General features: G+C 38.3%; 1 protein-coding gene across 1 annotated transcript in view; it reads left to right on the top strand.

The window, feature by feature from the left end:
* Positions 1 to 6255: 6255 nt before the first annotated feature.
* The window catches only part of rspo3 (R-spondin 3), a 34572-nt gene continuing 27901 nt past the window's right edge, over positions 6256 to 12926 (top strand). Inside the window, exon 1 of the mRNA XM_088327957.1 lies at positions 6256 to 6943. Within this exon, the coding sequence (XP_088184083.1) occupies positions 6844 to 6943 (100 nt within the window). The 5' untranslated portion in view covers positions 6256 to 6843. The remainder of the gene's footprint in view (positions 6944 to 12926) is intronic.

Here is a 12926-nt window from a genome sequence, read left to right as displayed (position 1 = left end):
GTGTTTTCAAAACCACAACTTAAAACATGTCTAATAGTTTCACAATTGCACCAAATGTGTGGTTTTAGGAGTCCACAGTCAAGATCTAAGGAATAATTTAATTCCTACTGCGACCTTGATGTGAAGCTCTATGGTGAATCAGATGCTTGTTGGATTCCTGGTCTGGGTAGATCACCTAGATATCAAAAGAATCGAGGACATTTCCTTGAAGATTTATAAAACAAGGCCAAAAAAATAGATATATTCAGTCTTTTTTTTCAAGAATGACATTTTACAATGTTGAGCCGTCTGCAGCTATGTGTCAAGGAATATGAATGGGGGGACTACTGGTAGCACAAACTAATTACAATATCTTTAGAATTTACACAGAAAATAGGCAAGTCTCGTAACAATATGAAAATGTAATCAACAGAGACATCAAAGGAGAACTGAATTTTGATTTAAATGTTATAATACGTTACCATGAGCAATGTTTTCTTAGTGCCCCAAAGCAACTTTCCAATTCTACAAAGTGAAACGGAAGCAAGACTCACTAAAACCCGTCTAGATCTGTTTTTCTGTCATTTGTGAATCCCACTGTAGAAACCATGAAAATTGGAGATTTGGCTTTCCAAGCAATGTCTTGTTAACAATTGCTGTTGATAATCTCAGGTACTGTCTGTCATCTATACTGGTGTTCTGCCCATAGCGAGCAATGACAAAAGACATACTATCAGTTCTCGCTATGATGTCTATGTCTTGTTTTACAAAACTTTATGAAAAACGGAATAAGAAATCATGGTTTGCTAATTAGTTCATTGTATTTAATAATTTAGTTTTAACATCAAATATTTACTACAATGTGTTTCCTATCAAATGTGATTTTTCTTATTTAAATGTCGAATTATCTATTTATTTATTTATTTCTACATTTTTTATGACAGTGGTTACGATTAAGTAATGACACTGATGACCATATCTTAACTCTAATCCTTGCCTTTGCATCTTGATTAAAATGAAGTACTAAATGGGATGTTGAAGAGGGGAGCATCCACCCTTGTGCAGGAGGGTTTAAGCACCTGCCCAACTTCATTTTCAAGTGTTAAAGGATTCTTTCACCGGACTGGATATGGATTGACGAAGTGACCTTAACCTTCTGCACTCAATTCACAAAGTTTCAAACACACACATGTGCACACTCCAGGGACAAACTAGCACAACCTAGGGCACAAAGAGAAGCATTATTCTTCAACATTGCAACACGGTTGGAGGTAAAGGGTTGGTGAATCAGGGTACTTTAAGCAGATTTCATAGAGAAACAGTATCATTTAATGTCATTATTTTAGTGTAAAATTCAAATGTAGTGCATGCAAGGCATTGTGGTTGATAATGCAGTTATCCCTCGGTTATCACGGTTAATGAGGACTAGAACTTCCTGCAAAACATGAATATTGCTCGGAGTAGCGATGCCCCTTCATATCAACCGCCAAGGGTGAAACCATATGACATATTTACCGACTGAGAAATTTCCATTGTAAGAAAATAACTATAGATTTCCAAATAAAAATACAGAACACAAAATTGCAGTTGAATAAATGGTCTTTATAATCATTTTACAAAATTACAACAAAATTGGAGGGCTTCTCTTTTCAGTGTAAGTTACCCTCGGTGGTGCCAGGTGCACGCGATGATTAAAATACTATCGTCCTGAAAATAGCGGTTTCCCACAATGTGTAGCTCCAGGTCATCTGTTTCATGGGTAATGGATCTGGCGTTGATGATTGGGTGGGGTAGCCTCCCCAAAAAAACACACACATAAACGTGCCCATGTGATAGCATTTGCTGTGTACTGTTCTGAACACAATGCACAATACCTTGATATCAATGACAGAAAAGACAATTCAATTCAATTCAAAAACTGTGAAACAGTGAACCAGCTACAACCAAAGCGCAAAGTAACAAGAGGTCTCTGTATTTCATTTTCCAAATGAGTCAACCCTCGTTCTCTATGTCCAAATATACCGTGCAACTACATATTTAAAATAAATCAAACTTTTGGCTGGGTTTGTATCTTGCTCTCTAACACTCGTCAGCCATTAACGAGGATCAAATCTGGACTTAGAGAAGCAGCCTGAAGGAGGGTGACAGAGTTTGAAACAATGAATCAGTCCCAGCTATTCCTGACTGTAAAGTTTCTGGCTTTGAGTGGGACAAACTAGAAGTGGTGCCATAAAGAGTTTGCACTGATTCGCTAAGACCAGACATGATCGAAAACCAGAAGCCACAGACTAGAAAAGTCCGGTCTCGTGTATACTTTTCTGCATACAAATCCACCCACTAAAGAGAAACGAGAATTCAAGGCCTGTTTGGATTGTTCTGCTCAGGTTTCATTAAACAAGAAAGAATGTCAACATTTCTACATTTAAGCATATCTAAATGTGATTGTTGACTGAGGGTCTGCTAGCAGTAATGACTGATGCCGATTCATATGTGCTAAATGTCCTTATTTAAAAGAAAAGAATGCTGAATGATTTTCTCCTGCTTCTTCACCTCAAAAACACTAACAAAGTTGTAACTCTGCAAGAAAAGGTCAAGTGTGAGCGCAAGTTGTCCAGAATTTGGTTACAGTCACCCACTGGTTATAGTGCGCTTTCATGGAACTGACTCCCTCTAGAGGAAATGTGTACCACGGCAGTCTTGCTTTCATGCAAAGTGCGTTAGAATTTATTCTTCTTCTTTAAATCAATTAAAAAAAAACTAGAAAAAAAGAAACAAACACACAGATGGACAGAAACAGGACAAACACAGATAGAGAGACAGAAACAGACAGACTGACAGACTGACAGACTGACAGACTGACAGACTGACAAACAGACAGACAGACAGACAGACAGACAGACAGACACAGATCGACAGACAGACAAATAGACAGGGGGACTGATTCCTCCCTTGCTCTTATTAAGTGCAAAGTAAAAATCAGGATGTATCTTTTTATTCCACATTTAACTAAATGGAATGTGTTTTAAGGATTTTTGAGAGTGTGTGAGACAGAAATAAAGCAGGAACTGCGAAGAAGACAATATCAAACATATAGTCTCACTTTCACTTTCTGAAAATGCCAATTGTCAATCCCTATAAAAGTAACTGGCGGATGCACAATGGTAGGCAGGAGGTCTGGAAAAGCTGCCAGTGTTGGCAGTGAAGCGTTACAAAGGAACACGTTCCTGGAACGCAATCTTTTTTCTCGGTCGAGTACTGTAATGCGTTATTGATAAAATTTTGTAACGACTCTAGTCATAACATGGTGCTTTACTCTGCTACCTTTTAAAGGCAGACCAGGATTTAAAATGTTTTCTGTTGAGTGACACCGACATACTGAGTAATCCGCGATCTTCCAGCAACACAATACTGATTACTTCAATGAAGAAGTCATGTTTATTGGTATAGCCCTTAATCACAAGGAGTCTCGAAGGGCTGCGCAGACCACAGATTATTGCAAAGCAGACTATTATTCCACCATCCCCTGATGCAAAACCTACATGAGGGCTAGGAAAAACTTAAAAACCTCAACGTTAGGAAACTGAAGAAACCTTGAGAAGGGTGGGCGTGTTTCTATGTATCTACAAAATACAACAGAATATTGTTAATGTCGCACCGTCTCAAGCACAGGGTACATCGACATGGAATTGTTTGCCACTGATATTTGTTTAATCTCCCTGCCGCATATACTCGGATCTAAGCCCTCTAAAGAACTATAGAATAGGATACTGAAATTAGAGGGTCAGTTCATATGCGCATAGTTGGTAATCGGGTAATTGTGTCACCAGTAGCAAATGGCAGGCAGCTTGTCGAAAGGGGGTGTGGCTATTGGAGAAACAACGAAATTAACAGGGTAAACGTGAGCAGAGATTTTTTTTTAAAAGAGTGCTGAATTTTTGTGTACACATATCCTTTTATTTCTTTTATTATGTGGATATTCTAAAGTAGTTTCAGGAGGTCAGCATCGATATGATTATATGCAGTAATTTCTAACTAAATAGTTATTTTCAGTGTAACATGCTTATGAGCGATGTTAATAATGCAATTACTCAAACGGGAAACTACTTACTTTTTTTAGAAACATGCCCAATACTGCTGGGATGTGACAACAAAGGTGACGAACAAGCAAAGAGCCAAGGCGACAGTGTTTAAATAGTGGTGAGGTAGAATCATGATAAGAGGAAAATCAGGACAAGTGACCGGGCTTTGTGCAGGAAAACTGAAACAGTAAGTGACTAACCAAAAAAGGTAAGCCCGAAAAAAGAGAGAAGTAGACATTAGGACATAACGTGCAGAGACACAGGAACTCCAGTGCAGTTATAAGCGCATCACCCGCATTGACACGGAAAACACTTTTTGCGTGGCATTTTGGGCTGGATCATTTACCTCTAGAGTGAACTACCAGATTGCTTGAAAAAGATTGTGGTCCTCGCCAGACTCGTTCTGGCCTGGGAGAGTAGAATGTCATCTTTTTGGCAGTTTTCACATCTAGGGTAACCTACCTAACTGCTTGTAAAAATAGTGTCCATATCTAAACTCAATCCCCCTTTTCTTGGGTGGACAGACAGACAAACAATCAAACAGACAAACATAAAATACTGAGTCAACAAAACCAAAAGTGCTGAGTGTCCTTTCTCGGCCATTTTTTATGAAAAGAATAGAATATACCTTTATTGTCATTGTTACAACACGGGTTAACATATTGCGACAACGAAATTGGGCATGACACTCCAGTTCACACATTCACATTGAGGTAAAAAAGCCAAGAAGATAAAGGAACAGAGAAGATAAGGTTATAAAACAAGGAGGATAAGGTTATAGTTATAATTTAACCAATATTTACACAAGAAATGTCCGCATGTAGGATGTTACATACAGTTGGTATCGTAATACAGTTTGGTATCGTAAGGATTTGTGCAATTATACATTTGGTGCAAAAATAGTCATCATAGGATAACCTATTTGGCTTCCTTTGGAAGATGGTGGTCATACCTAATCACCTCCTCCATTTTTATGGGTGGGCAGACACACAGAAACAGATAAACAAACTAAAAACAGACAGACAAATATAAAATGCATAAACATAAAATGCTGAGTCTATTATTCAATAATGCTGAATAAGCTTTTTATGGTTTTTTACATTCTGGACCTAGCAGGCTGTCAGTAAAAGATGGTGGTCATAACTAAGTTCCTTCGCATTTTGGGTGGACAAACAAACAAAAAAACAGACAAACATGAAATGCTGAGTCTACAAAACCAAAAGTGCTAATTAAGCTTTTATTGGCCATTTTCACATCTAGGACAACCTGGCTGGCTGGCTGGCTGTGATGATGGTGGTCATTTCTAAACTCTACCGTTATCTTGGGTGAACAGACTAGAAAAACTGACAAACAGATACAGTATAGCTTACACACTTAGATCCAAGTAAAAATATTATCACGACTCCATACCTGTCAACCTGTACGTTTTTGCCGTACAAAGTACGTTTATTATGCATTTTAAGACGTGTACGACGTACAACAATGCAAATTTGTCAATTATGGGTACCATCTGGTAAACACCGACTATCACGAAACGGAAAATCAATCAATCAAGTCTAACGAGTTCGCCGCGGTAGCCTCTATCTCGCTATCGTTTTGTTTCGTTGCAAACAAAGCGAGCGGTTTGATGCTACTGTGCGCATGCGTCTGCCGCCTGGGAATTTCCCATCATGCATCATTCCGGAAAAAAAAAATATGATGTAAGATGATTTTGTATTTTGTAAGGGAAAATATAACAGTTTGTACGGGCATGGAGCCGTGAAGGTTGACAGGTATACGACCCTCGCTTTGTTCGCGGTGACTAACAAATGTCCTGCTACAATGACTTGAAAAGCTCTGTATAAATGCCCTTTTCCCATTTTACCATTTACCATTACTCTTACTTTCTCATAATACTAATTGCCAACCGTTGAAAAAGAAACGCACGGATGCACGGTGGGAGGCAGGAGGCCTGGAGAGGCTGCAAACTCTCTTTCCCTCTTTCTGACATGGGGGCTTGCCCTCTAAATAAACTTTACAGCTCGTGTGGAGGGAGCGAGAGAGAGAGAGAGAGAGAGAAAGAGAGAGAGTGGGAGAGAGAGAGAGAGAGAGAGAGAGAGAGAGAGAGAGAGAGAGAGAGAGAGAGAGAGAGAGAGAGAAAGAGAGAGAAGAGAGATAGGCGCGCGTATGTGTGTTGGAGAAGATGAGTGCTGCACGCATAGCCGACAAGCGCAGAAGGTGCGGAGATACTTCTGTGATGCGTTTGCTTCTGAGTGGACGTGCAAGTCGGAGCTCACAATTGACTTTTACACAGAGCGCTTACATTTTAGTGCTTTCATTCGTTCTTTTGGTGAGTTTTGCAAGTTTTGATGGTTAATAAAGGGGATCCGATCGCCAGCAGCAGCAGCACTACTCTCGCCAAGCCTCCACAGGGACGCAGCGGAGGAGCAAGGGAAATCCACTTGAACTTCACCAAATGGATACAACAATCTTATAAATATTATTTCAAAAGCCTCATCATTTCGACCAGATGATATTCACGCTGGTTGTATGGTCGGAATTCATTTGGATGTGCGATTTTGGGTCTTTTTTGCACTCATGAAGCTCCTGTGCAGGATGTTACAATCCAAGCGGCCCAAGCAACATTGGGCCCCTTTGGACTTTCATCACCACATATCACCACATTATTGGGGCCCACGTTTCGTCCAATAGGAGTGCCAGTAGGGATTTGTTGTTTGGGGGGGTCCGTCTTGTGATTCGGTTGGACATTGACATTGGCTTTTATCGGTCTCATCTTTGGGCTACTATGCAATTAAAATTGATCTCCTTTGTTTTGATCATCTTGCACTGCATGGATAACACTGGATGCCAGCAGCACAGCACCTCCAGGCACTGGCAACATAAACGTGAGTATACATGCACTAATCTGGGTATCAGCAACCTGTGGCTCTAGAGCCGCACGTGGCTCTTCAATGCTCCCTAAATGGAGATTTTTCAGAAATGTTTGTAAATGGAAAATTATGGGTGAGGGAAATAGGTATGGTTTTTTTTAGCATAAGTATTAAATATTGAATGACCAGGGTTGGGAGGGTTTCTCTAAAAATGAATTTCAATACCTGTAGAAAATTGTAATTAGTACCGTAATCCAATTACCATAATATTGCAGTAATGGTACTTGATTACTTCTAATTACTATTGGAGTTCTCCAATATCAAATATTCTAATAAAAGACAAATTCAACTTAATATACTGTAAATAAAATTACCAAATTTTGTTTAAGATAAATGAACGATGTAACCTTAAAAAACAATTGGAGGAGTCTGAGTTCAGGTAGTCCGACACAATTTTAACCACGTAGTATAGTTTATTAAGCAAGAATAAAACCTTTCCTTTCACGTGGCCTCAAAGATATGCTCTGTTTCAGCTCACGTTAAGAGCACATTAAGAACCCAAAATTGTTTTAAACAAACCAAGAGTTCACTTTCTAAATTTCCCAACAAACTCTGGGATGTTTTGTGTCCAAGTTCAAGTTTGACTTGTTAGGAGTAGGGATGCCAAACCTCCTGACGATATTGAGATTTACTATGCTAAGTAAAACATTTTCACATCATAAAAATACGATGATTGTATATTGGATTTCAAATAAGAATGAACTCCAAAATACAAAGGGAGACAATCAACTTTACTGAACGCATCACTAACGCACAACTAGTAGAAACACGAAACTGCAGGCTCAAATTGAAAGAGGTATAACATGTAGACAAAAACACAGTGTGACAAACATGCAATCTGTACACGCTGCGCAACAGGTATGGCATTCCTACGAGATGCTTGCACGTCGTGTGTAAGTTTCATCTCTCTCTTTCCCTCTAGTGTTAGTTATTGAAATTATGATGGACACAATTTGTCCGTCCGCGCATTATGTGTATGTAAATATACTTTTTAATAAAATTGTTATCTGCAAAGTAATCCTTATTTAAACTAAACATGCCTGTAATTTGATTAGTTCTTTTTATCTGTAACTGTAACAGGACACAAATACCGGATATATATTTTGGTTTCCTGATTACGTTGGCACAATTACATGTATTCCGTTACTCCCAAGCCAGATTATTACTATGTTGTTAGTATCATATTGCCAGGTTATTTATTGAAAAAAAAGGGTTAATTCAAGGGTTTCCAACCTTTTTCAAGCAGAGAGCTACTTTTTGATACTAATAGGTGCAAAGGGCACCCAGTATTTTGTGCATTTTCAAAATAACAACTTGGTATAACTATGTTGTTACTATGTTATTACTATCTTATTACCAGTTTATTATTGGGAGTAGGGTTAAATAGACTCAGTCAACCACTAAAATAATAATTTTAATTGGAATTCGCAATGACTTGTGAGCTATTATCAGAACAGATCCACAGGCATCTCAGCTGTCATTAAGGACCACCTGTTGCCCACGGGCACCAGAATGGAGACCCCTGGGTTAAATAGATTCAGTCGACCACAAAAAATATTTTGAATAGAAAAAAAACAATGACCCAGCACTGGTGAGCTATTTTCAGAACCAGTTCGCGGGCTACTCGTGCCATTTTACGGGGCTACCTGGTGCCCGTGGGCACCAAGTTGGAGACCCTTGTATTAAACCCACGAACTACAATGTATAACTATTAAATGGGATTTATTATTGTTTTATTATTATAATCAAATACAGATCAAATATGTCAGAATTTGTATTTGAGTGATTTCAGAAATTAAATCAACAATGAAATGGTAAAAGGACTGCATTTAAAACAGTCACTGAAGACCTCCAAAGCGCTTTACAACGTACTTTACACTTTATCTATTTACACACACACATACACACACACACACCGATAGCCAGAGGCAGCCATAGATTGGGAGTTCAATGTCTAAGGAGGCTTTGACTTTTAACTTAGAGAAGCCAGGATTCGAACCTGCAACCTCTTGGTCCCAAGACGACCGCTCTACTTTACCTACTGCCGCCCCAAACATCAATTGAGTTGAAACGTTTGGATTATGTTTGTTTTTGTTTGTTCGTGGCACAAAAAACAACAACTACTAATTAACTAAATGAAACTACGTGATATTTGTACAGAAACAGCTGTACAATACAGTAACAAAACACATAAACATGTGCCCGTAGGGAGTAGGCTAAAGCTTTTGTCCGGTGTGACTGTGTCTGTTAAGGTTCTCACTAAATCTACATTGTTTAGTGTGTATTCATTGTTAGTTAACATAGTATTTTCCTCTACTTACATAAACTTGAGTATACATGCATTGTATACATGTTGTTGTTATTATTGTTACATAATACAGATAACAAATTAAAGAAGTGCATTTTAATGCAGAATGGCTTCACAAATTAAATTAACAATCTAATGCATTAAATAAGTTGAGTGACAGGTTTTGTATGTTGTTGTTTGTGGCTTTTTAATCAGGCGGATCCCAAAAAAACATCGTTAACAACAAAAACAAAACATTTGTACAAAAACAGCTGTGGAGTACGCTGAAGCAGAAGCGCCTAACTGCCTACCCCTTTTCCATGTTTTCTTGTAGGAAAAAAAAACAATTGAAGATAGAAAAATCGTCATGGTCTAGTGCAGGAGCCTCCAACCTTTTCCAATCGTCGAGATACTTTTTGTCACTAATTAGCGGAAAGGGCACCCAGTTTTATAGGCATTTCTAAAATAACAACTTAGCTAGATGGCTGTCTAGATAGCTAAAGAGGTTGCTTGATAGTTAGCTTAAAAGGTAACAGGTAAAAAAACTAAAAGGGGATTAGATAGTTGGCTAAAAGACTAAAAGACATCTAAATAGAAGGATGGAAAGCTAAAAAAAAACAAACCTAGCTAGCTAGCTAGAAAGGAAGACAAATTTTAGCATGACAATTAGCAAAAAGGTCAAATCTTAGCAACCTGGGATGTGAAAACAAATGTAGAAAGCTAGCTAAATAGCTAAAAAGGTAGAAATATAGCTAGATAGCTACAAAGCTAAAAAGATAGCCAGGCAGATAGCTAAAACAAATTCAGATTTTTTTGGAGGGTCTTTTTTGCTTTATAAAACCCATAAATTCAAATTTACTTTTTTTTGTATTTCCTGTAAAATAAAATCTATAAAAAGATGAATGAATCCATTTTTAACACACGAATCGATTCTCATTTTACTCTCTTGATTTAGTACTTAAAAATAGTTATCAATGATTAAATATACTTTTTTTGTTGATGAATCCCGTGAACTGAAATGTATTTATTTGAATTTCTAAAATAACAACTTATCATGTTATTGCTATATTATTTCCAGGTTAATAATTAGAAATATGGTTAAATACACTCAGCCAACCCATAGAAAATATTTTTTACTAAAAAATCCCAATGACCCAGCACTGGTAAGCTATATTGAGAACAGGTCTGCGGGCACCTCAACTGTCCCTATAGGGCACCACGTTGGAAACCCCTAGTGACTGTATTTGTTGGGTTCAGGTTACATTATTCTACATTGACCTCTGTGTACCAAAAAAAATGGTTGCACTATTTACAGCAATCTAAGTAAATGTTTTAGGGTGTTCATGATTTAATTGGCAGTGTTTTAATTGTTAGTCGTGATGTGCTCTGTGTGTCCTGTGCTGGCTCCAGTTGTTCCCTGGTGGCCATTCGGGGGCAGATTACGCTTCAGTCAGTGGACATGCCCTGACTAGTACCCCTTATTTAACAAAATGACAGATGTAGCTGAGAAATTACGGCACACTTCTGGTGTTGCATCTGTGGACATTGCCAACATTAATTTTTCCTATTATTTAAACAAGTACATTTACTGCATGGTTCAAAGTCTTTTATATCCTCAAACGATTTCTCAAATCAATCCATCTTTCGCCTACATTATTCATATGATACATAACAGGAACGAAACAGGAGGTGCGACTGTACTTCATTCAATATTTACAATGTACTCGGGATAATTCAACTTTTTCACCCACATATCAAGTCCTCAATTTACACATGTGAATTAAAGAGCTTTGGACGTTTTCCATCAAAAAAGCGACACTTTTTTCCGTATAATCTGCTTTAATATCCTGTCACTGAAGTATCTTCATCGAAAAACAATACCAAAACAAATATGATTTGGTCCTATAACAATACCACATAAAGACACATCTGTGTTGCAATTAACTGCTGTTAACTGCCCCTGGCTGTCGTCAAAAGTACAGACGCTGTCACGAAACGGGTCGGGAAGCAGGAAGTTGGAACTCATTTGCGTAGACGATCTGTCACTTTAATTGAGAAAAAAAAAGTTGTCCAACACAAACGGACCCAAAACAAAACAAAGCAGGCTTAAATGAAGGCAAAACTACAGACTAGGCATTTAACGGGATTAAACAGAACTTGCAGGAATCTCTCAGAATGTTACACCGAAGTGCAACAAAGTCCAACAAGCGCAACAAGAATAAACAGGTATCAAACAGGCATGAACAGGTTTTCAACAAGGGTAAACAATGATCTGGCAAAGGGCAGTTCCAAAAGGCACGTTTAAGTACCCATGGGAGTAATCAGGAAATGCAGGTCAGCCAGTGTCAAGGGGTGGGGCCAGCTGGGCGCCATGACAACCGTGCAGGACATGACAGACGCTGCCTTTCTTGCGAACAAGATAGGTTCCGGTCAATTGTTCGTAAGTTGAGTTTGTTCGGAAGTTGCTCCAGTGCTATATTTTGTATGTTTACGGCTTGTATAAGATACCTGCATTGTTTTTTTGTAAAAAATAAATATTTCATAAAATAATATGCTCTATAAAGATAAAGTTAAATTGAAACTACTTTTGGAAGATGGGCTTCCAGAGGTCCTCTCCGTGGTAGAAAGTGGCCCAAAAAAAGCGATCCAACCATTTTCTCAACCGCATCAAGATTTCATATTCCACTTCCATTTCAAAAGAAACGGCTCGCCTCTTCTAGACACTTTACACCAACCATATTGAATGGATGCGCAAGATATTAAACAATAAATATGTCAAAGTCCTTAGCGCACTGGAGATACAGTACAGAATGTTTAAACATGAACTATAAAGAGGAAGCGGATTTTTTTTACTTCCGGGTGGATGCTGACCTCTCACAGCGCCACACGCTGGTAGCGGCATAACGAAGCACTACAGTAGTGTCCTCTACTCGGAAAAAGGTGCACACAATACAAAATCTAACTTACAACAATGTCCGGATATTTTTCGACATCACGAAATTATTTTTCGTTTCTACCGTTTTTTTGAAGTCGAATGGTTGTAAGTAGGTGAGTATCTGTATAGGGTTTACATTCTGCGCGACACAGCCCTCATTTTCCTTTTCTGTAGTAGTAAATATGTGCTTGTCTTTGTAAATGCCATCTTGAATGGTCACATGATATAAAAACACGGGATGTAAACAACTCTGAGCAGAACTAAAAAAAGAGGCTGCTAAAAAGGCGTCAGGTGAGCGGAGGCTAAGCGTCGACGCCAAATTCGGGTCGGAATTCTGGGTATCCATTTTGTAACGTGAACTTTTGGAAAAATGGTCAACATACGCATCGGTGTTATGCATAAAGCACTGTGATTTCTTTAAGCCTCGAGGCTGGGGAGTAAAGCCAATGCCAAGAATGAAGGCATATACATATACTTAACTAATAAATGACAATGAAAAACTCACTGTGTTGAGGACCTTGTACATGTTCAAGTTTGAGCACATTTGTCAAAGTCAAGGTCTGTGGGCCAAATATGGCCTCCGAATTTGTTTTATATGGCCCCTAAGATGATTTGTATTCATTATTGCATCATACACCAAGAGTAGTTTTTCTCACCGTTCTTGAAAAGTGTTGTTTTTGGTTAATTGATTTTTGCACTCCAATCCAAATATACCT

Source organism: Urocampus carinirostris, chromosome 2 (genome assembly GCF_059441175.1).
Source record: "Urocampus carinirostris isolate Australia breed hairy pipefish chromosome 2, RoL_Ucar_1.0, whole genome shotgun sequence".
Classification (NCBI taxonomy): domain Eukaryota; kingdom Metazoa; phylum Chordata; class Actinopteri; order Syngnathiformes; family Syngnathidae; genus Urocampus; species Urocampus carinirostris.
Note: the sequence above shows the minus strand (reverse complement) of the source record. Positions and strands in the feature narration are given on the sequence as shown.